The sequence below is a fragment of the Dermacentor andersoni genome, chromosome 9, assembly GCF_023375885.2.
Source record: "Dermacentor andersoni chromosome 9, qqDerAnde1_hic_scaffold, whole genome shotgun sequence".
NCBI lineage: Eukaryota > Metazoa > Arthropoda > Arachnida > Ixodida > Ixodidae > Dermacentor > Dermacentor andersoni.
Window position 1 is genome coordinate 21,517,949 of NC_092822.1, and position 25,349 is coordinate 21,543,297.

General features: G+C 42.1%; 1 protein-coding gene across 3 annotated transcripts in view; it reads right to left on the bottom strand.

Annotated features, from left to right (window-relative positions):
- Positions 1-25,088, bottom strand: part of LOC126527239 (uncharacterized) — a 52,321-nt gene extending 27,233 nt beyond the window's left edge. For 2 of the 3 annotated variants that reach the window (XM_050174994.3, XM_050174993.3), the window contains exons 1-11: positions 23,813-25,088; positions 18,492-18,793; positions 10,649-10,743; positions 7,194-7,307; positions 6,495-6,601; positions 5,430-5,491; positions 4,392-4,537; positions 3,389-3,642; positions 1,939-2,284; positions 668-882; positions 5-199 (exon numbers count right to left, since the gene is read on the bottom strand). In XM_050174994.3, coding sequence (XP_050030951.2) covers positions 5-199; positions 668-882; positions 1,939-2,284; positions 3,389-3,642; positions 4,392-4,537; positions 5,430-5,491; positions 6,495-6,601; positions 7,194-7,307; positions 10,649-10,743; positions 18,492-18,793; positions 23,813-24,211 — 2,235 coding nt within the window. In that variant the 5' untranslated portion in view covers positions 24,212-25,088. The remainder of the gene's footprint in view (positions 1-4; positions 200-667; positions 883-1,938; positions 2,285-3,388; positions 3,643-4,391; positions 4,538-5,429; positions 5,492-6,494; positions 6,602-7,193; positions 7,308-10,648; positions 10,744-18,491; positions 18,794-23,812) is intronic. The other variant, XM_055068624.2, reaches the window with a different exon arrangement.
- Positions 25,089-25,349: the final 261 nt, after the last annotated feature.

Below are 25,349 nucleotides of genomic sequence, written 5' to 3' on the forward strand. Positions count from 1 at the left end.
GTACGTCAGTCGCAGCCAGTGCTGGTTGTCCCCCATGCCGAAGTACTGGGTGGCTCAGGTAGTCGACGAGGCCTCCAAGGAACCTCACCAGAGGGCGTCCCTCGCCAGGCTGAAGTGGCCGCCCCTGCAGGTACTGCCGCAATTCCAGGGACAGCTGCTGCCCCGAGGAGACCAGGTAGCCCATGCGCATGCTCTCCAGCTGATGAAGAAATGGTAGGCGATACTTTTTTTTAATGTGGAGTTCAAGGGGCACTAGAAAGCAACACCAAATCAGTTTAGATAGGTAATGGTATAGTGTAGGTCAGTGATGATCTAGATGAAGACTTGCTCTGCTGCCATATTGTGATGATTGTGACGATTGTGATGAAGCTGGCTTTGACAAAAGGCTATTGCCCATGAACATGGTTTCCGTTTCATATCAGATTATAAAATGCAGACAATTTTTCAGACCCATGTTTCTTGAAGAAACTTGCACATTAGAATACGATAAATATAGCAATCATTCATTCTGATGTGCCATATTTGTTTGAATATTCTTGTCTTTGACAGGTTTACTGTCCCCTAAGACCAAGGCCATTGGGGTCACTATTTGCATGCGTGCTGATTTGTCAAGTTCAAATGATTATGATGGTGGTGGTGATGATGATGGGAGGGAGTTGCAACTTGCCTTCCACTGAAGCTGCACCAGCCTAGCATCAGTGCAGCCTGAGAAATCTGGGCTTCCCCACAGGGCCTGGCGGTCGAGCGAGAGGCGACAGGGGCGCTCCAGCCGACCCTCCACGTACAGCGGCTGTGGACACGCCTGGACATCCCGTGAATGGGCTGCAGTGCGCTGCCACTGGACACCGTGCGACTCCTCCGCTGGACAGACTTCCGCTGACACTGCAGGCATCCCGAACAGGCACAGCGCTACTCAGCCAAAGGCTTCTAATGATTTTTCTTGCATAAAATAGCTACAGTCACACATGCTTCCAACAACAATATATTTAAAAAAAAAAGAGTCAAAGTTTGTGTGTTTCTCAATCTGAAAAAAAAAGAACTAGAAGCAACTATAGTATAAGCTAGGAATTCGTTTGGGCCCAAGTGCCAGGCAGCCATGCTAAGGGAAACCACAATAGCAGTACCTTGCTTCGAGGTAGCTGGTCGTTTATAATGAGTTACAGTATAAGGGTGGTGCAGAATGACAAGTACAACAACACAAGACTTGCATCGTGTCAATTTATTCAGTTGACCTCATCGTGCTATGCCGCTCTGTCATTTAACAGAAAACTAGCCGACATGCAATTGACTGGCCACTCAGGGCGGCAAATCACTGACATTTAGACTATGGCAATACAACCAAGAGGGCACAAACACATGTAACCATGTTCCCACAAAGGCATGCATTGCTGTGGTTTATAACGTGTCATATCATGCCAAAATGTACTGCTTTAAGACCACAGCTAGAGGCTAGATTAAACACTGCCACATGACTGACTGACTGCCACATGACTGTCGCATTTCTTTTTCTTAAGTCGTTAAACATTCTTCTTTGCATTAATATCTGTACAAATATGGTGCTTTTCAAACAGCTTCCATCATCTTCTCGATGTGGACAAAGCCTTTTGTAGTCTTCAGATATCTTTTAGCAATACCTTAAATCACCCTCTTTTCTTTATTTTACTAAAGTCTACTACGAAAGCTTTTGGACCGGCTTAAACATAAAGTTAGAATTCCTCACAGCTTCATCGCTCAGCCTGGAATATAGATGAAAAGCATGGTAGCTGCAAGAAGTATCCACTGAACTTTTTAATTCGACAATGGCTCCGTTGCAACACAATTTTGGTTTCTCTCAAACTCCATGCTCCTGGAAGAGTATTACGGCTGGTAGCACATCTGAGGCTTTATACAAAGTGAAGCAAGAGAACCTAAAAGCCAGGACACTAGCATCTCGCTCACCGTGTGGTGCGAGCACCGTGACGAATGCATCGGCACGACCTGAACCCAGGGGGCCCGTCGCCACGCAGGTGTAAGTGGCCGATGACCGGGCTTCAGCCAAGACAAGACGCGAGCCAGCTGGGTAGAGGTCCTCAGTGAGCTCTGGGCTTCGGGGCGGCAGGAGACGCTCGTTGCGCAACCACCGGAAACCCAGGGGACCCAAGGCCCCCGCGTGGGGGGACAGGCAGCTCAACTCAAGCGGTTGTCCCTCAAGTAGTGTGACCGCCAGCGGCGACACCAGGGGTCGTGGCGCTACGTCTAGGCGCACCCGCATGCTCTTGTTCTGCACTGCTCCCCAGTCACTGACCTGCACAACAAGAGTTTGTGGAAATTGTGGTGTAATGAAGCTTGACGTCGGGAGTATTTACTTTTATTTATATTTAACTCAGAATATCGCTAAAGGCCCTCGTGGGAGGCTATTACACGTGGGGGACATAAACAAAAGGAATTGGTCACAAATGAAACAAAAGTAACAAAAGATAGCAAGATGATTACAGGATATAAGTTCTTATATAGATAAAGTCAAGTGTTGTTATAATGAAATCGGTTTATTCGAAATATCGCCGTATTTTAAATTTGTTTTGCATTCTCCCATTATTATGTCCCTACATGTTATCTCACCTTTAATGAAATACTGCTTATAATGAAGTCCATTCCTTGTACCGACGACCTTGTTATAATGAGGGTTTACTGTACATAGGAATAAAGAAATCATTCTTCTCAGCATTCCCACCACTGAATTCAATGAAGTTCATTGCATTTAAAAGGAAAAGTTAATATCGACCAAAAGTAAGGAGCAAATTTTTAATCTAAGCCATCAATTTCCTTTTTCTCCAAAAATTGCACAATAGTATTGTGAAAGTTTCAAGAAATGAAGTGCCATGTTTACAACTCTGCAATTCAGCAATTAAAGATAGTACTGCAATTCTGTAAATGCACCAATTGAAACTTCTAAAGCAGACGAAATTGATGCATTTATATATTGCTCTGAAGTATGCCACTAATTTGCGAGTACATCTTTTGCAAAACCTCGTAAATATTGTAACAATTTCGTGTAAATGCAAACTTGTATATCGAATTTGTTTGCTTCAGATGCTCTAACAGGTGGAGTTTACTACTGCAATATCTGCATTTGGTGCAGAGAGAGATTTGTAAACACAATGCCTCCCTTTCTGTCCATGCCAGTGCATTCTGCTGGAAACCATTTGTGCTATAATGCTTCACATTTCTTACCCTATTGATTTCTGGCTATTCTTGTAGTAACTACACGACTTTTAATCAATCTTCTTCTTCTAAGAGTCAGAAGAGTTCAGCTTTCTCACTATCTCTGAACCCACAATCTTGCCGCATTCGCTGGCACAGAGCTGCAGTCACCAAGCTACCACAGAGCCACACCACCCAGAAAAAATACCTGGCACGTAAAGACGCCGCTGTCGAGGGTTGTAGCACGATCAATGCCAAGGAGGAGGGTGTACTGGTCTCGCTGGTTCTTGGCAACACGAGAGGTCCACAGGGAGCGGAAAGGAACGTCGGGATCCACAGGGAAGCCATCCTTGAACCAGTGCACGGACAGGGCGCTCGAGCCAACCGCCATGCAGGCCACCATCAGTTCCTCGCCAACACGAGGTGTGCGTGGAGACACTTGCATCATCTCTATGTGCATTGCTGTTAAAGCGAGGAGGGGAAGTACACAGAAGAAGATACAGCATCAGCATTACACAGAAGCTAGCTTATCCCTGCTCTTGCATCGTTAGTGCCCTGACTTTCTTTTATGTTTGCATGTGATGAGGACAGTTCTTGTATGCAGGGCTGCGAGTATGTGCATGCAACTTTGCCATTATTTTACTGTGCAAAGCAGTAATGACCTACAAAACCAAGACTGAGTGTCCGTAATGTCATGCTGAGTATCACACTGAATTATTCTCATAGGCAGGCAAGAGAGATACAAAGATAAGATTTGGCATAGAGAAAGTCTAAGAACTGGAGATGAGGTTTGTAAAATATCAAGTTCACAGGATAATTAGCATAGGCATAATGAATTGCCAAGAAGAGACACTGAAATAGACCCCTTTGGCCAAGTTAATTGTGCTTGTCAGAGTGGTTTTCAACATTAATTTCTTTCTCTCTTTTCAGTGCCTCAGATGTTGGTAAATTAAGTTTCATTGTGATGTCAACGTGAAGGTCTCAGCTTGCTGCCAACCTTCTCCCGCCGTCATCATTGTGGTGCTGGCGTCACGCTGCAGTTGTCATCATTACCATCACTGTCGTGTTTAACTGTTGTGCAATTTCCATGGTTTTTTCACAGCAAATGACTTGAAGATGCCAAAAGGGTCTAAGTATCTGTAATTCTTTTGTGTCTGGTGATGTGCCAAATTAAATGAAGGGCCTCTACCACCAAATCTTTACTCTCTCACCTGGCTCTTGGCTGATCTGCAGGAACTCCCGGTCAACGGCAAAGGGACCAAGTTTGCCTCCCTTGAGCGCTTCCTCCAGGACTGACTCGACGGTGGATCGTTCTTCTTGACGGCCAAACAGGTGGAACTGGACCACAGCATTCGCCCTTAAAGAGATCAGACCAGTGGCAAAACAATTACAAAAATGTGCCATAGTTTCGATTTCATACAAAGAAAGACAGGGTGCATGTGTAGTCATAGACCCTGTACCAGCGTTTAGCACTTGAGAGCCATCACCATCTAAATTCCCATTGTTATTTTCCTTCCAATATCTCTCAAAATGTCCAAAGTGTGGTTGACATGCCTTCCACAACCCTACGGGGCGTGTAACTTTGCATGCTTACAATGTGTCACTAATAGTTTTACCCCCAACTTCAGTAATTATTCATTAAATAATCTGCACGCACCATCCTTTTTATTTTGCTCAAAGTTTACACTAGATGCACCTGCGTATTTAAATAGTACATTAATACAGCCTAACTTAATATACTTCTTTAGTATACCTTTATCCTATTATAGGTTACTGGGTCTTTAATTTTTAGTTATATGGCTTCATCCTAGATCACTACACATGTAGTGAACCATACTGGATGTGTCATAGTGTGTGATAACTAAAGCAATAAATTTAATGTGTTAATAAGTAAACAAAATATATTAGAGTATACTTGTCATCAAGTTCGTCTCAGTATTTAAGCTTTTCTTTGACACCACATTACATTAGGCTTGCTCAGTTTTTCAACACACATAAGACATTTTCATTCTGAACCATTGGCATTCTGAATCCCAAGAGTGACCTTTTTCTTTGGGGTTTGCATGTGAGCTGAGTGAAATGGGAGAACGGGGATTTGTTCTAAGAATTCCTTTGAGATGCCATGTTTCAAAGGGCTGCTTACTGTTTTCAAGGCAATAAGGCAAATCTGCAGTTCAACAAAAATGTGCCTCGGGGCAAAGCACACAAAAGCATGAAATGCTTGCTTACGGATAACAAGGCGAACTTACATGAACTGGAGTACAGCCAAGTTGTCAAATGCTTTGGTGTGGCTGGCAAACAGGGATTTCAACTGTGCATTTAAAAAGAAAAAAAAAATGTTTAAGCAAAGCAAAGCAAAGCAATGAAGAATCAGCCAAATCTGAAAGTACTTCACAACTGGAAGTCTATTACGTTACTACGATTTTTGGCTATGAGCCACTATGACACTTCATTTAAGGTACAAGACGCGACTTTTCATCACTTTGTGGTTTCGAATGTTATGTGCACATGCAAGATGCATAGAGTGTGCGCATTCTTGCTCATGCAGGCACACGGAATGCAAAAAACAACTTATAAATGTCTACCAACATTGAGTCCCGTTAGTGCACTATGACATAGTTTTGACAAGATACCTCCATCAGCACAGAAACCTGAAATAATACTTGGCAATACCTTACTTGAGCCTGAGCTGCCTTTGCTCCAATAAACATCGCACCACACATTCTTGGTGATTCCTTTTACTACGTGAAATTATAGATCAAGTTATAAGCACCAATTTAAATGTGGTATGACTAACAAGACTGTCATGACACCTTTCAAAAGTGATGGATTCAATGGGAGCACAGTACTTGTCAAGTTTAAACAGAACAAGTTTAAGTTGACAAGAATAAGGTTAATGTATAAATTAACGAGAATAATTTTAAAAAGTTTATGCTATCAGTAAGCTTAAACACAATGAAAAAATTTGTGAGCGTGGACGTTGACAAACACCTGAAATTAGTATGTAGATAACAAACAGCTACACAGGTTCTTGGCGAAAAACAGAACTTGCAGCTGAGAAAGAAACCTTCTTGCAACAAATGGTCAATCAGGCTAGTTGGTTGATTTGCATCTTAAAACCTTTTAAAGCACAATGATAAGACAGTACATGAAGGAAGTGCCTTGTCCTGTTATTCCTTGGCATACTGTCTATCATTGCACTTAAAAAGCTTTTAAGATAGAAACCTTCTTAGTTTCGGGGTCAGCATATACAACTTCAAAGAGCTCGTAAGCGTACCAGTCCAATTTAAGGAAGTGGGGGCCAATGAACTCACCGCATCTTCCAGGCCTGCCTGCAGCTGCGAACGGCTCTTTGAATCCAACCGTGCCAGGTCAACATTGCGGTCGTAAAGTTTAACTTGCACAAGAAAACGGGTGCGGCCTGCATATGAGAACATGTCATTACAGATGCATTCCGTGCCAAACAAACGTGACTAACGATAAAAAATTTAACCAAGAAGAAGAAAAAAAACTCGTGGATAAATGTTCTCAAAAAAGGTATCTCTCAAATTAAGTCTCTTAGCCAGAGTCCAGCAAGAGCATTGATACCATGAGGTAACATTTATTACATACCAGTTACATACCAGGGTTTATTGGCCAGTTTCTCAGTTCTGCTTCTAAGTTCACATACTAGGTGACACCTGCAGTTAATTATGTGACACCTGCTCTGGCTAACACTCCCAGGATGTTATACACGTATGCACAAACACCCAAGAAAGTTGATGGGAGTACAGGGTGCCATGGTAGCTTAATGGCAAAACGGGCACGCATAGTGCAAAAGGCGCAAGTTCAGCTTTCACCTGTGGCGAGCTGCATTTTTCGTCCACTTTAATTTCCCTTTCTTTATTATTTTTGCATTTCAATCAAGAATAACAATTCATTTCCCCTACACGTTTTTTGGCTTTATTTTCTGTTTGCTGCGCATGGTTGTAACTGAGAAGAAGCAAACAATGCAATGTAGGAAGGCCACCCACTTGCAGGAGAACAGGTGCGGCCGTCATCATCCAGTCTAAAACCAGGATCGCACTCGCAGTGAGGTTGTGGCCCAGCTTCGGTGCAGTGTTGGGTGCAGTTCAGCTGGTTACAGTCTGCAAAGGCATATATAGAAACAAGATTGAACAACTTGCTCATGACAAACTGGTCTATTTGATCACAGCGCACGATAAATTGACAGGGACTGACAAGAGTAAAGAAGCAGCGCATTGTGGTGCCTTTACTCTGTTCGTCCCTGTCGATTTATTGTGCACTGTTATCAAACAAAACAACAATTAAAAGAAAATACAGTGAAGAGAGACTTCACTGATAATTAGATAACTTTCTCATCATCATCACCCTAATTTACTGCACTCTCAAAAGGCTTCTTGCGGGATATTGCATAGGGCACATAAAATATTAGATTTATACTTTTCAATAATGAGCTATAATCTATAATTTAATAAACTGTGCTATAACCTGAAGCCACGATAATACCAACATATAAATTATATCAATATGACTTATCTAACAGTGTATAATATATGCATAAGCCATGCCTACCATGCCTATCTGTAACGCCATTAGGCATTGAAAGTATCTTAAATAGATAAATAAATTATTCGGTCATCTCGTGGGCACTGTCTTTCATGAAAATGGGTGGGAGACCATTGTATCAATACTGATGACGAAAAACGCCTGCTGAGTACACTGTCAGTGACATGAAGTGGCTCTGCTATTCTGTATTATTATTGTTACTATTATTATTAAGTTTGAAAACACATATACCAGAGGGAAATAAAGGAAGAAATATTTTGGCAATTGTCACCGAAAAAGGCACCCCACCTGCCTCCACTTTAGGAAGGAAGGGACAGAAACATAAATTGAAGATCTGAAATAGCTGAAGATACACAGAAGTACATAGGTTGAAGATAGAAACAAGGGAAGTAGAAAGAAAAGAATGAATCAATACAATGAATGGCAATGTGGATAGCTTTATCAATGTGTTCAGGCTAGGGGTGCGCGAAGATTCGAAGCTTGAAATACAAATTGAGTATTTCACACCAACTAGATTCATATTTGAAGAGGACCTATTAAGTATTTTCAAATATTAAAAAATTCACCGACGATTACGATATTCTCCAATGCAAAGCTTCGGTGCACCTCTATATGTGTTTCCATTTCGTGATATATTGAGGCAAAGAATATGAGAGAGACATGTAGCAGAGTCGACAATAACCAAAAATTTTATCTGCAGGTCAAGTGCACTGGCTTTTATACATGACTAATAGAAAGTTCCAATGTAATCGCTCGTGCTGCTTGGCTTCCAGAAAGTACTATACAATCCGTGTAGTGCATACAATCAGATCACAAAACAATTGCAAACCATGACAATCGAAACAGGCATGAATGAGACCAAACCAAGCAAGCCAAACAAGTGCGAGCGAGAGCTGACGCAAGCAGACGATAGCACGAAACGAGCGGTCCGGCTCAGACCAGATATACGAGTACACATTGAGCAGCCGAGCGGGTCCACATGAAACCAGTTTCCCGCGTTCACCTCACTGAAGGGGCCACTCTCATTGGTCTCTGCCGTTCGCGGCTCGTGCCTTTTCTCATCTGCCGCTCCGAGCGCATTCACTCTTTCATCCTTCGCTGTTGTGCTCGTTCGCTCAGTTACGCCGTTGCCACCACTTGCCGCAGGAATGGGCCCATTAAGAGCTGCGCTCTAAAAATTGCCAAATGACTTGCAACAATGGGCTGCTAAAGTATGGTTACAGTTCTCGGTCTGCAAAACGAAACATTGCAATTTATCAGATATGAAACAACAACAAAAGTTTTCGAAGCACTGCAGAAACAAAGTGGGTCATGCAAGCCTTGTTTCAGGTCTTGCAGTGGCAGCCAACAAGACAATGTGCAGCTTTTATTTGTACTATTCTGTCATTTAGTGTGCTTGGCTGTCTAGTGACATAGCAGATTTTTTTACACTACAACCAGCAATGTTTTCTTTGTAACGGGTCCTTTTACATGTGTCCATGACACACAAGTCCTTCAACCGCCTTTTTTTCTTTTTTGCACATCAATTTGGCATTTTTGGAAAGCTAGTCATGCAGCAGGCATTCATTCTTGCAGAGCTTTTTTACAACCAGGATCTAAAAGTAGCCTCTAAAAGCTGCCTCTACTGGAGCAGCTTTTACTTGCAGCCTCCTCTGTCAAGTAGATGGAAATAAAGTTATTATTATTATTATATTATTATAACTATCCAGCATGCAATAGCAATAGGCTCCTAATTAGTTTTGAAATAACTGGTGTCAAATTCCTTCCGGAATAAAATGTACTAAAGCCCCTATATGATGAGGTATTCAACTCAAAATGCCGCTGTTACCAGTGTGGTGAAACAAGCTCCAAAATTTGAAACTTATTCCAATCAGTTCAGCACCATGAACAAAGCAAGCAAAACAAGCAGTCGGGATTCACAACGCCGGCATGTGACATAAACAATTGTCACAAGTCACATAAATGAAGCATTAGCACTGTTTTCCACAAGCTAACGAATGTGGCCGAGGTATTAGGTACCAGAATCGCTTTCTTGCAAGTTCTAAAATCTGCTCCGATTGCAGAGGGAAGTCGTTATAAGCATGGCACTTGAAAGTGTTCAAACAGTGCAATTAGTAGCAATTTTCGAAACGGAATATAAGGCCTAAATAAGGTGCATGCTCTTATTTCTTAGGATTTGATCTTTTGCTTCAAGTGCAACAAATATTATGTAAATCGTTGCAGCAATGGTTCAATGGGAGCACCCTTCATAACACAAACTGTTTCAAAGGGACCACTGGATCTAGCTCCTGTGCAAGCACTACAGTTGAACATTAGGAAGTCTTAGCCCGTCAACATTTGTTTTATGATTTATGAAATAGTAACCATGTTATCAGAGGCTTAGATGTGTCCAGCCATTCTGGTGATGCCATATTGTGGCACAGACTCTAAAGTAGTACAAACACACATTTCTTAAATTGTAGAAACTCTACCACACACATTTCACATGTAAAAGCATAACATTTAGCAAGTATGATGGTTCGAGAAATACTTGTGGCATATTTTAGTTCGATACTAAATTTAGTCCCGAAGTGTTGGACCTATTGCAGCAACGAGCCTTATTTAACCTAGCTGCTGGCATTGGCAGTGCAGTCCGTTCCTTTTTTTCATCGAGAACCCATGTTTCACAAACAAAAACATTTCTAATGCATTGGACAAAGCATCACACAATTTCACTGCGGTTCATCTCTCCAATAACGCTAAATGCTAATGTGCGGTATTACCATTCTAGGTGTGTCAAGGTCACTGGGCCTATATATGGTAATACAAATATGGGCAAGCTAAAGCTATCTGTTCATGTCATGTGCCACATGTTGACAACCACATTTCTCTTCAAACAACAAAGATTTTTCATGCTCACCTAAAGCTTGTTCTGGGCGCGCCAGGTATTCGCACCGACTGCCCTTGTACTCGGGAGGACAAATACAGGTTTGGGTTTTGCTTCCTATGTAATACCTGCAACAATGATGCGACCACAGGACGGTTAGGTGCATGTGTCACTAGCTAGTGAAGTAAGAGTGAAATTTAAAAAAAAAGAACAGCACTGAAAACAGAGTGAACAATGGTACCCAAGTGGCAGTACTGTTCTTGCAATGAATAAATCATAAACATGGCTATCATAAACATGGTGAACAGTGCAGAAGACAGGCTTGTGATGCACAAACAGGACAGACGTTAACACATTTGTCCCGCTTGTACATCACTTTCATCTCAACATCTGTGCCATTTGCTACGTTGAACATAGACAAACTGGCTCAGCTTGGAACTCTCATGAGGCTATGAGAGTGGTGAGGGGGGGAGGCTTCGGATGAGGCCATGCGGCTGGGGGGCTTCGGATTAATTTTGACTATGTTGAGTTTTTTAACATGCACCCTATGCTTGGTACACAAGGTTTCTGAGCGAGGGAGGCTATGTTCACCACAGTAAAATGGCACAGACGACACGATAGGTGAAACAAATGGGTCAATGCTCTGTCTCATCTGTTTCACCTATCCCATTGTCTGCACTGTTTCGCCACGGTGTTGGTACACAAGCCTTTTTTTGGAATCTGCCCTGTCAGAATGCCACCACGGCGGCCAGGAATGGGACCTGTGATGTCACGTTTAGCAGATAGACACCACAGCCACGCATTTACTGTGGCAGGTAGCAATGAATAAGTGACGTTGAGTTGGTTCATGTGGAAACAAATTCAACATGCAGCTCACAACATACCTGTTCTCTATTGCACTAAAACTATAAAGCACATCACATGTAATAAAAGCCAGCTCTTGTGAAACAAGCACAAACCAAATAACTCTTGCAACAGTAAGTAAGGTGAAAAATCCCACCACTATGTTTCTTGCTGATAAGTTTTCGTGGTTAGGAGTGAAGGCCAGACCCCACAATGCTACTAATGGCATATATTTTCACGTTGGCTCCCAACCAGGCTACTTCGTCCCGTCTCTAAGGTCTTGAGGAAAACACGTTGGAGGGTCTCTACAATATTAGAAACCAATACAAAAAACAATAGTGTGCAAAACACGTGAAAGGCTGCAATGTTCATCATTTCTTCTAGAATCTTGCACAACTGCACAGATTATTTTGCGTATTTGTTCATATTTCCCAAAGTTCACATTTTCCTTCTCATTTTTTTTTCTTTCAGCAGCAAGACTTTGGTGAAGCAAAAACTTGTGACTAATCCCTTTCAAGAATTTTTTTTTACTGCCTTTATACATGTCCTGCCTTATCTTAGCCTTTACACCGTTCAAGCCTGGTATGTAGACGAGTTATTTCTTGTTTGTGCGTAGTGCTCAATCCCAGTGATATGTTTCTCTCTGGCACATTTTTTCCGAATGATAACATGACTGAAGGCCAATCCCCATGATGCTAATGGCATGTTTTCATAATGCGCCCCAACTACATCACGTTGCAATTCAGTGGCCTCGTGTGAAAAACATAGTGGAACATTCGTACAATACTAGAATAGATGCAAAAAATAATTCCGCGCCGCACAGTTGTAAGGCTACAACATTTATAGTTTACTCTAGAATCTTCTGGAACTACAAGGATTATTTTGCGAATTTGTTGATATTTACCAAAGCTGTTCTTGTTTTTTTTTCAGCAGCAAGAATTAGCTAAAGCAAAAACTTGTGATTAATGCCTCTAGTCCCTTGCAGACTTTTTCTTGCTACCTTCACGAAAGTCTTGCCCTAATTCTAGCTCTTAACGCAGCTAAGCCCTGCCATCTAAGTAAACGTTTTCTTGTTCATGTGCAGAACTGCCCTTTCTACGCTCCAGCCTCATTCAGTTAGAAAGTTGATGTTGCTTCTGGTAAAGATAAACCTGTCAAGAGTCAGTGTTGAGCACATACAAGCATTGTAGTGAAAAAGCTGCAGCACACACAAAAGAAGGTCACCAAAGTTCGAGGTATCATGTGTTGAATGACAGTAGGCAGAAAAAAAGAGATCGGCTTCTGTACCACAAAGTACCGATAACTTAAGCTGCCAGAAAGTTTTGCTCAACCTAAATGTTTAAAATAAAGTTTATAAGTGTGAGAGCCCTCAAATTACGAGAATCATTACTTTCTCATCATACTATTTCATAGTTCAACAGCAAAGAATAATATAGCATGGAGAGTAAAAATCCATCACAATGACTACACAGCGACTGATACATTGACATTTCTTTAAATCACGCTACGGTTAGTATATCCTTCATTTGCCAAATTACAGCTTGGAAAGAGATGCAGTGCTTCTGTGCATTCATTTGCTACATGACATAAAATAGCAAAAAAATATTGCACATTCAGCAGGATTATATGTGAAAGTCTGTCCAGCAAGATACTTGCAAGCCACTAAGATGCCTCACTAATAATTCACTTCAGATAAAATAACAAAAGCAGGCAATATGAACGCATTGGACTTTCTTGGACGTAAATATGGTTCTATACAGAATCTGTACAGCATATTAAATGTTTTATGATAAAGTGTTTGCACACCCATCGGATAAAGTCATGCAGATCCCACTTACTGTGTGAACTGATGTTATGCGAAGCATTTTGCAGGCAGTTGGCTATCCAGTACTGTTCGGTGCTCTTCAAAGAGTTACCAGATAGGCGAATGTGTTTGTCTAAAGCGTGTATGTTTGTAAGTGTGTATGGTATGCAAGCCTTTATGTGACGATGGAAGCAAGACGACATCATATCATGTCTGTCACACGTGTCACATCAGATGTGTCACGGCATTATATGTCAATCACGCCATTCATGTCATGTGATATGTCGTTCATGTCATGTCATGTCCTGTCATGCATACATGTCATTCATGCATGTCATTCATGTCATGATTTATGTCTCAGCATGCAAGTCATGGTATATCTTGATATATATCCAGTTAAACAACCACGGCAGCATCATGACGACATAAGAGGCTAGATACAATAGATACGACTCAAGGTGCCTAAAGTAGGTAAAGAATGTCTTGCGTAAAAAAATGGCAATGCAGCAAGAAAGCAAAACAATTTTTTATGAGCAAAATAATTAATGATAAGTTCTTCCCTCGGCATCAACCATGTACGAGAGGATTACTAATACATATTTTTTACTTGAATATGAAGTATGTACTGGCTCAGCCCTAAGTCCAGTTAAGAGTAAACAATTTACCTAACTGTCTTTACAAACCTGCCTTGTCTGCGACAAACCAAAGCCAAAACTGTTACGACTGGAACACTCTGTTTGAGCTCACCAGTTCACTGCTTAACTGTTTTCTGTACGATGGATGTTTTGTGTCTCGTGACATTCACTGTTCCCATAACACAATGTTTGTGACATGACAGGCTGATTGTCTGACGGCACTCCCTGTTCCTATAACAGAATTTCATGATGTTTGCTGTTTTCCTGACACAATGTTATTGACATGACATGAGATGGTTGCTGCTCTCATGATGCAATGTTAATGACGTGACATATGATGATCGCTGTTCTCATGACACAATGTATGCGACAGAACAGGTTCATCATGTCTCATGACATTCAATATATTCTCATGGCAGAATGTTCACAACATCACAGTCTTGACAAGTCTCATTACACACTCTGTTCCCATGACAATATGTTCCACACAAGAAAGGCTTCTTATGTCTCGGAACAAATATTTTAGGCAAAACTTTCAATGTAATGGAACAGCCAAAGGGTCTCAGAAGCACAATCCCTTAACACAAACAGGTACACAATCAGGGCTTCGGCAGCTGGCCGGCCAGTATTTTCTTATCTCTTTCGCCTCGAAACCTAACACCAAGTGCTTTTAGAGTGCACCAGATAGGAGCTGACGGGTCGTGAGACGTGGAAAGGGTTGTTTGCGTAGAGACAACAGCACACGTTGCACAATCATTATCAGCCCTGCCTTTAAATGCCCCACTTTCACATGCATGCAATCGAGTGAGGAAGTGTGCGCACCCTGTTTTATCTTCCAGCTGTCACTTATCATGCTGATTACTCTACGTATGTAAAAGGAGCCCTCATATGACCATGAGCAAGAGACCTTAAACAACACGCAAATACCGAGAGTATGAGAAACTTCTAATCAGAAGGCAAGCTTCCCAAACAGACATGTGTCCTGGTATGAGCGGGAATGGCTTCTTAAAATATTGAAGAATAAAGATGGAGAGTTTCAGAGGAAAGGAGTTGGTAGAAGTGCTGCATTGGAGCTAAGTAATGACATTGCAGTAAAAAAATCAGCATAACTGTAATAAACTTCCTAATGCGTTCTTCAGTTGTAAGAAATGTTGAGGCAAAAAAATAAAAGGAAGAAAAAATACTACATCATATCATAGCCGACACTCACATTAAAGAAGCTAAAGCAAATTTCTTCGATATTATGTAAACACTCTTGAACCAAATGGACTTTAACAAAAGATGAATGACAATAATTCCAATAGTTTCTAGGCCCACCAATTCCCACAAGGAGTTGTTAGGATGGTTTTGAAGGCTATCCAAAGGGGGGAAAATGCAATAACCTACAACATTAACAGAAAAATATTTTTAAAATGAATAAATTGGCATAAAAAAAGAATGTATACATGCAAGCAAGTAAGGTAACATAGTGCAAGAAAACAAGTCATGCTCTGTTTGAGAAATGCATAATATAGGTACAATTTATTAATTAGTTATATGAATTTTTTTAGTTACCTAAGCTAGAAAGCACAATTATAATCCTGAAGCTTGAGTGCTTGAAGAGGCAGCCATTACTCTGACATGAAACCAAAATGCACAAATTTGCACTAATCAATTTTTTTAGCTAATTACTTTATGGTACATATTGTAAATCAAAACTAATGAGTTCTTAAAGCACATTCCCTTGGAACCAATTTTGAAAATAGCAATAGTTTTTGAGATAAGCACCATGAACGTTGTGATAACATGCACTGTTGTTCCATGCACTTTTCTAACTAACACCTTGTTATGCATCGCAGGACAAATATAACTGGAACACTAATGCACTTCATTGTCCACTTTGAGAACACACATCTCAATATTGGCATCATCCACAGAATTGGTTTCCCATTTGTACCTTAAACTATTAAAGTCTATTAGAGCAATTTTGTTAAATAGTCAGTTGTGCACTTCTCTTGCGCAATTAAAGCTTGCCTCTTCTTCACGCGATCGAACCCCAAGATTAGAATTTATTTATCTAACTAATTTTTCTAGACGCGTTATACTGCACAAAAGCAAAAAAACAACGTATCTCAGACGTGGCAGGGGTCACTGCAACGATGCACAGAACAAAGAGCTCCTGACCGTAACACAAAAGAACAACTGCAGGTACCTGTATGCTCAACTGATGAATTGAGGCCCAGATGGTTGCCAGCTGCTTTCGAGAAAAGGAGTTTACTAACGCACAATATACAATGCCAGTGTGTGCACACTGTTTTCTTCATTATTTTTATTATTTTTCTGAAAGCTTGGGTCTTTCATATTTACTTGAGAACATATGTTCACATAATCTGAGATCTCACCCAGTTAGGGACGTTACACTGTTTTCAGTGCTCATGAAATGGTGCTTCAAAAACTTTCACAAAGAGTAGTTTTCGATCAGTTATAGAAAACAGACGGAAGGCCTACAGCATATTTCAGAAGAGAAGAGCATAATTAAACACAAAAAGAAAGAAAAAGAAAATGCGTGCGTGTGCGGGCATGTTAATGTGTATGTACATGTGTGGGCACATATGCTATTGTTTTATTTGCCTCGAATCTTTTAGCGTTCATGGATGCAAAAAAGAAAAATGGATGCTTGTATTCAAGTAAATAAAGTTTAAATAAAATAAATAAAAATAGGTACGTTTGGGTGGATGTCTAATTTTTTCATTATTAATTACTTCTCTCCACCTTACGGGTTTCCGCAGAACTATTACATCAAACTCTTGCCTTTGCTTCGAGTTGTTGATAAATTTCGACTTTGCCCTGCCATCTACTAGCCACCTGGTTAACTCAGATGGCAGAGCGAATGCCCAGGAAAGGCGGTGGTCCCGGGTTCGACTCCCGGATCAGGTCGAATTTTTCTTCAACTGCGGGGCTTTTCTTTCGAGGAACCCATATGGGTTTCCTTTGTAGCAATTAGCTACGTTTGGGTGGATGTCTCATTTTCCCTTTATTAATTACTTCTCTCGACCTTGCAGGTTTCTGCAGAACTACTACGTCAAGTTTCGTTAGAACAGATCACTCAGCATTAAAATGGAATAATTTAGAGTAAACATACCGGCAAGTTCAAACTATACAAAAAAGGACAATAATTAAAAAGAAAGTTAATATGAAAGTTTTCATTATGAAAAGCTGTTATATCACCTGCTTAGGGGGAGCTTTTACATATGAGAACTCGCAGCTGCATTTCAGCAACAATCAAATGCTATGATGGGCATAATTTTTTCTGCATTATAATTTTCCATTCCCCCCCCCCCATTTTTGCAATATAATGATACATCGCATAAAAACTGTCACTGCATTATGGGTTATAGCACCCTTACGCAACACCTTGGCCATGAGCAACGCCACAATAGGAATCAGCCCATTAATTTTGAGCATCTAGCATTCTCTAATGTGCATCGAAATGCATTCCCTTAGGGACACTGCGGATAAGCTAGGGTCAAATGTGTGACATTGTGCTTCGCATCACAAAGAACATCATAAGACAATGAGCCACAGTGACGTGCCTGGTCAAGGTGTCATGAAATGCGTGATGGTTGTGCTTGGTCCGGAGGCATGGCGATGTCGAGTCATTTGTCGTTGAATGGATAAGTGCGCACCCATCATGACAGTGGTTCACTGATCCTTCTCTAAAGCAAAACATCAGCCATAGAGTTTTCTGCTAAAGTTACTTGAAATAAATCTGGCGTTACAGTCATTCAGCCACTTTGGGGATGACAGATAATGCATGGATCTTCTACAATTGGGCATGGCATCATTGAGCAAGCAAACTGCAGCCTCCTCTACTGTTTTGTACGGTTCAGTTGTGTTGTGTTGCAAGTTGTATGTTTCTTTAGAACAGTGGAGTGGTTTACGTTGACAACTAACTGATCCTGTTAAGGAACTTCACACGCATAAGCAAGTTTCTACACTGAAGACTATGCGTACTGCTAGATCACTATGGCCTGTGCATGGTGACACTCTCTGACTGATTGGCTCACAGTGTGGCTGCGCCTTCTCTGATTGGCAAAAAACACAAACATGGTGGAACTTGAAAGTGACCAGACTGGCACCTAGGTCAAGCACATAAAAGGTGAGGTGGGTGTACGGGGGTGGAAAGATCACACACTAAAAATAGTTTGCACCTTCTGGGACTTACTGTCCCCCCAAACAATAATAAGTAATTAGCCATCTTGTGTGCCGTAATGCATACTTTCAAGTCGTGGAACAATATGCACATATCAGTGTGACAGAGTTCTTCACAGGAAAGTAGTGAGCGTGGGTCAGTTTTGATAATGTCAATTTGGGCGCGTTGGTAGATCACCTTGAATTCCAGACAGTGCAAAACGATACAGGAAAAGAAGGGGACACGCACAGCACAGTATGTCTTGTTCTGTCACTGTCTCGTATTGTGCTGCTCTAAAGGTGAGATTATTGTTTGGGGACAAGAAGCACCCCATAAGGTACAAAATTTCCAGAGTCTAGCGCCATCACAACGTCTACCATTAAATGGATAATCCTACACGCATTACGACAGCAGCTCACTGACCGGCAGGTGCCACCATTGTGACACAGGGAGGAAGACGCTCGACCGGTGCTGCCGCTGCTGTCGGGGCCGCAGCGCGGCGAGAATTGGCACTCGTCGCCATAGAAGTCGCCGAGGCAGGTGCAGCTGTAACGGCTCCAGTCGGCCGCGGCCAGGCACACACCCGTGAAGGAGCAGTGGTGTTGGAGACAGAGGTCAGCGCGCATGCTCTCGTTGGCCTCAAGCATCTCGTACGTCAGGTTGAATCCATATACGTCCAGGAAGAGGTCCAACACCCGGTGATGAATGTTGCCAGGCTCGCGAACCTGCACTCAACACAATTTTACCGTTACACAGCTGAACCTTAGTATATCAAACATTGATATAATGAATTATTGACTCTGACAAAGTCAATATAACGTTTCTTTTTCTTGCCGATATAACTGTGTAACAAATATGTATGCTTATTACAAAAATTTGACATAAGGTATTTCTGTGCCGGATGTGTTTGTTATAGCAAGGCTTGACCATACTGTTAAAGATATTGACTGTAAAATGAGTAACTGCTAACAGAAAAAAATTCTCATTTCTTTTGCATGTGCTTTGTTATAGGATTACCAACACATACTTTCGAAACTGTAGAGACTGTGCCGCTCATTTATTGAACATGAAAAGACGACACTTACCAAGTTCAAAAATGGGGAAACATGGGATGTTTCAATCTGATACTTAACTTGCTCACAAAATGCTGACCGTGCCTAATGTCATCGGCATTACCATGATGCCGTGACACAGAGCAAGATTTATCAACTCGTAGCACTAAGGCTAGATGTGCTGACGTTGTCCATAATGAAATGAACAAGAATGGTGCGTGTTCCTTCCAGCTGTGCTTGTGGCTGTCAGGCATAGCAACCGCAAGGACGGAACGAGCCAGTGTATCACGACTTCATGACGCCATCTACATTTTAGGTACCGAAATTTACACTGGTTTGTAGAAGGGTGTGTTACGGCAAATCATTTAGGGCACTCTGATACTTGCAAGTGCAGTTGAACTTCGTTACAATGAAATTGCAGCTGACATAAAAAATAGCTTCGATGTATTCAATATTCCTCATGAACATATTTTTATGTTACAAAGTAATAGAGATAATTTTGAATTTATTTGGTTATAGCCAATAATTTGTTAAATCTTATAATTGGTTATATCCCTGTTGGTTATATTGGTTGGAATTAGTTATATCGAGGTTCGACTGTACCTTTTTTCTGAAATTTAGAGTGTTTGGATGTTCATTTATTGAGGAAAAAAACATTATGCAGAACCAATGAAAAAAAGAATATATAGACAGACAAGTGAAAAATGCCATGACACTACTCCCTTCTTTTCAATTGTTTAGCAGGCTTTCATTTCAAATAAAACAGCAGCCGAGGCAGTAAATGTTAATTACAACTGCGAAGAATCGGAACAGCTGTACAACAAAGCTACTCGTCATCAAGAGCAGGAAAACGAAAACAGTCGTGTAAAAATGAAAAGCAAATGAAGCAACTCAGCACTCCAGCTGACAGCTCACTCTTTCTTAGTTTATATGGCATCTGTGCTGCACTGTAAAAGACTATCAATTTTCATCTGTCTTGGACCCTCGTTTGCTTGCAATCTAAATGAAACATCCCTGCTTACTGACAGGTACACATACGCCTGACTGAATACTCTTCTTTATTCTAATTTATTGGAGACATCATGTAATCTTGAAAGTTGCAAGATTATTTCAACAAATAACTCATTTTTGGGCTGCTTTGGAGAACACAATACTGACACAAAAACAAAAAAGCAAAGGTTCTTATAAACAATGGAAATGTAAACAACTTGCTGTTTATTTCTGAACAGTAGCACAATTATGCATGCACTTCATTAACATTCAATGTTTTTGTGGACACAATGTTGTTAACTTTCAAGCTAATAGTCAAGCTGATAAAAGCAGGTTTCTAAGACTCCCCCCCCCCCCCGCCCACTTCATGTGCCACCTTCCTAGTTTAATATTGAAGAAAGACAATAATTACGATAATTATTTTTTGAGTTTCCCATCATTTATACCATATTTATCTCTACATCCTCAATGGCGACCAGTATTACAAACGTAGCGAGCAAGTTGTTCCATGTGGCATGATGACATAAAGGAGATGGTGCCTTGTCAACATCTTTTTTTAAGACACTGCTTTGTCTACAGCATTATGCACTGCAGTGAAGCCTCCCTACAGATTTTTGAATATTCTCCATCAGAACTAAACTCTTTCTCAATCTGTCTCTTCAGGTGTGAAAGCGCAGCAAACATATCTGGCAATCAACACTTTACAGTGGGAGCCTTTAACAAAAAAAAAAGAGCCTCAAGGTAACTTGTTGGACGCAAGTGTACATGTCACCTTCAAAATTCTGTTTCGAAAAAAAAAAATTTTAATGAAAGATTTATACAGGGCATACTCTCTATCAACTTCATGTGTAACAAGTCGTGGTGTCTTTACGTTTAGCTCTTAGGTACTCCAAAAGAAGTTTGCCAGCCTTACGATCTTTGCAGTCTCTCAATATATTTATAATTAAAATAATCTTAAGTCATTGTAAAGGTGCTTATTTACAGGGTGCACAAGATGGGAAAGGTCGAACTCGGTGCGGAGGTTATTGCCCTGCAAGCAGCCAGAACCAGCCTTTACGTAAAAACTCTGCTGATGTGCCTAGCTGACCAAAGGTTCTTCTTAATTACATAATGACGAGACAGCAGCAGCCTCATGAGCTCCAAGCTAAATGAAAGACAACTTTAAAATTATCTTAAGCTAAAGATTAATACTAAGTGCAACCTTACGAGCTTCAAACTTATTAAAATACAAAACTTTTTTAAGCATAGATATGCCATCGAAACTTCAGCAAATGCCACTCATTCCATATAATCTACGCTGCATCATCAAGTGGATAGCTCTGTTTGGCAGAGGAGCCAGAAAATCAATTCTAAGAAATGTGTTACGATTCTATAGACAGCAGGAACAGTATGAAGTAATCTTTTTTTCCCCTACAGATTCTCATCAATTCTAATTAACCACCCTCTCTGGAGTGGCAAAATCTGGTGATAACATCTGCAAGACACTGCTTTCGTTATAGGAAAGTGCAAAAAGGAACATGTAATTGGAATGAAATTGTCATGTTATCTTGGCTCCATTACAAAAAGGGAATGCTGCCAAGTAAAGGCTTCATGCCTGTTGACTGCTTAACAGACCAGTTGCATGACAGTAAATTTCTTCTTGTACATGTATCATTCAGTCAATTTTCTGCATATACTTCTTATATCAATATTCTCCTTCTGCAACAGTGAAACCTACATGCATTTACACATGCCACTTTTCCTAAACATAAATGTTAATACCATGTTGACATTAACATCGCACAAACTTTAATGTGTAAAGATTCACATAACCTAACATCATCCTTTAATATCAGAATCATTCAATTAACCACATTTTCATAACCTATTTAGCACCTTTCTGCAGCTATCCCAAGGTTTTAAAAGAAGCGCAGAATCAACATAGATGAAAGAAGAAATGCACTTTATAGCCATTCAGTCACGACACCAAAGGGTAAATGATCATGTTGATGTTCCAACACACGCATGAACTCAGATGGCAGCAAAAATATTTTCCTAAGCTAACTGACGACAAGCAGGCATCTATGACGCACGACTACACGTATACTGCAGGGAACAATGCTTGATTGTTTGTTCAAGCTGTAATTTTAGCATGGATTTAAGATTCTAAGATTCTAATTGATGTATACATAAGGACACTAAGAACAAAAAGGAAATGCATGTATTGTACAACTATGACTTTAAGAACTAACTTATGGCAATAAAAGTTAAAGCATTTGCTGATCTTAAAATTAAATTCTAAAGTGCCTTAAGCACCTCCATTTGTCTTTCCTACTGCAAGGTACTGCAAACATTTCAAACCAACACCTTTTGCAAGTTTATGCATGCACCATCTTTTTCATCATGCGCGTGCTCATTTAATATCATGTAACATATTTTTCCACACAGCGTCCTATGTCTATGATCCCAAAATGTCCTAGAGACGACAAGGTGTTTGTTTTGTATGCACTTGAAAACCTATTCAAGCATTGAGCAATGTTATGCTGTATCATATAAAACACATCTGTAATGTTACCTGCATGACTTTGACAATTAATCCTTCTGGTAACTATATACTGAGCACTTCTTGAGTAACTAATATCCTAGAATCCTGCATGCAAATTATCTCCCATAGCATGCTCTCAAGATGCATCATTAGATAGAAAGATAATCGCAACATTTGCATGACTATGTAAGACTTTGCAATAAAGAAGTTAAGCAACGTTAAGCAGGGCTGTAAATATTCATAAATAATCTCCTGGATATTCAACATAAATAATGTATAAAATGCTTTGTCTGATATCATATAGTAATATAACATCTGGTTTATGTTCTGTTTTATCACCATGTCGTACATTTTAATACATCACATGCACACCTTGCCTTGGATGGATTAGCTGCAGTAGCGCAGCCGGATGGGGGGGGGGAGACTGACCAGGCTTCATTACCCCCCCCCACCCAAAATTTTTCCGGGTGGCACTCTGCTCCCTTTTATGTCTGGCAAGTCACCTATGAACAAAGGTGCATATCCTTTGAACGCCCACCCCAGACAAGTACAGGATGGTAGATGCCTTCAGGCAGACCAAGGCCCTGCTCAAGGTAATATTTGTTTTATTATGTACCAAGCATGGGAAACTTGGAGAATAATGGAACCTTAGCCCCCCCCCCTCCCCCCTTCCTCCGAAAAAAAAATATCGTGGCTACGCGCCCGACCAGCTGTGAGAAATAATGTTTCTGACTTACAATTGTCAATTATTCTGAGAACGGTCGGGAACGTTTATATATGTCTATTATAGGGAGAAATATTTGTTCAGAAGAATACATAAACAATGTTTTCTTTCAAACATATGTGTGTTCTGCATGCTAGCTATCTCTATAAAAAGTGTAGGCATGTTGCGAAAAATAAATGTTCGCACGAAAATTAAAAATGAAACGTTTCGAATGTAAGAACATAAAGTTCCGGAAGACATATCTGAACGAAAAAACTACGAGGCACAGGTCGTGCATGTGGATGAATACTCCCCGAACTGCGGTAACGGAAAACGAAACTTCAGATAATTCGCATTATGTGCACTACGGCGTGAAAGAGAACACTTCGAATGAGTAAAGCTCCCGCCAATCACCCTGAAAGTTAACGAAGACAGGCCGGAGGATCTGGAAGGGAGCGAAATTCGGGCCAATCACCTGAAAGTCGATGACCATGACGGGCTTGTTGCTCACCACATGCGTGGGCTCGGACTCGGAAGTGATGGACCCGATCAACGTTCCACCCATGTTCAGCTGCTCGTCCGAGTAGAAGAGGTACTCCGAGACGGTCACACCTTCGCGCATGTAAAACTGCGTCAAATATAGCGCCACCCGCTGCCGCGGAGCCGCCTCGAGCACCCACCGGCACGCGATGGGTACGGGGTAAGGCCGGGGAAAACCCGGAGTGCTTATCACGCCTCGGGGTCCGCGCAGCACGCCGCCGCATTCCCGGTACACTTCGGCGGCTTCGGCGCGCGGCACGGACGCCGACACCGCCGCGAGGAGCACGACACAGCAGCAGACGACGGACGCCGCGGCACAGCACCTAGCTGTCATGATGAAACCACGGCCGACTCGCGTTCCCGCGCCACCGAGTAATACACGGAAAACACCGAACCACGACTCGAACCACAAAGAGACACACTCGTTTCGCTGCTCTTCACTCTTGCCTCCCGCACAAGCAGCGGAGTTCTCAGATGCCAGTCGGCTTCGGTGTATCCGGCAGTCCGCGACATTTCCTGGCCTTCGCGTCCGACCTAGCTGGGCAGCAGCAGCAGCAGCAGCAGCAGTAGCGCTGGGCGAATCGATCCCCGAGGAACGCCGCGCGGTTTCCCGGGCTCGCCTCCATCGGATCCGAGCTGTGCCGGAACGCTGCGCCTGGAACAAAGTGGCAACCGGCCGGATGATACGTTGTGTACTGCAGCCCGTGTTGTAATGTGGGCGCACGGCTCAGCGCGCGCGCGCGCGCGCGCCTTGAGACAATGGGGATTTAGCGTGCCTCTCCGCTTACCGCCACCTTTTCGAACGATCGATGCAAGAGCAGCAGGAGACCCGGGCTAGCTGGATCGGAATGGGAGGCTGCAGTGGTCGGGACGGCGTCGCTCTAACCCCAGCGCCGCAGGGCGCGCGTACGCGCAGTGAATGGACGCCGCTCGCTCCATCGGCCCGCTCCGAAAACGCAGAGTCCGGCGAGGCAAAACCGGTTGCAGTGTTGAGACAAGTTTGCACTGCCGCCGCCGCGCCTCATCGATGCCTCCGGAGTCGGCATGGGTTCGGGCACTCGGCTCCGACAGCCGTAGTAACGGGCTCCGGAACGCGGGCCCTTCGCCGTAGCAGACGCCCCTTTACGTCAAAGCGCTGCTCCGCTGGTTTCGTTCGCCGCCGCGCACAACACTCGCACGCACGCACTTGCGCACACAAAACGCGCGTTCACTCGCGCGCGCTCCACCCGTGGTCGCCCGCCGCGACATCTATCGTCGGAGCAGCAGACACGCGTCGCACATCGGTTGCTCCCCGCGGCTCGCGACCTATTTCGCCACGCGCATGCAAATCACAAAAGTCGCCTGTAAATAGGCGTTTGACGCGCGTCACTTGCGTCAACGCTTAGCGCCTGCGGACACTTGGTGGAGTGGGTTAGATAGCGAGAGACAGAAAGAAAGGCGCCATGTCTCACACGTTTAAAAAAGCCGTGATT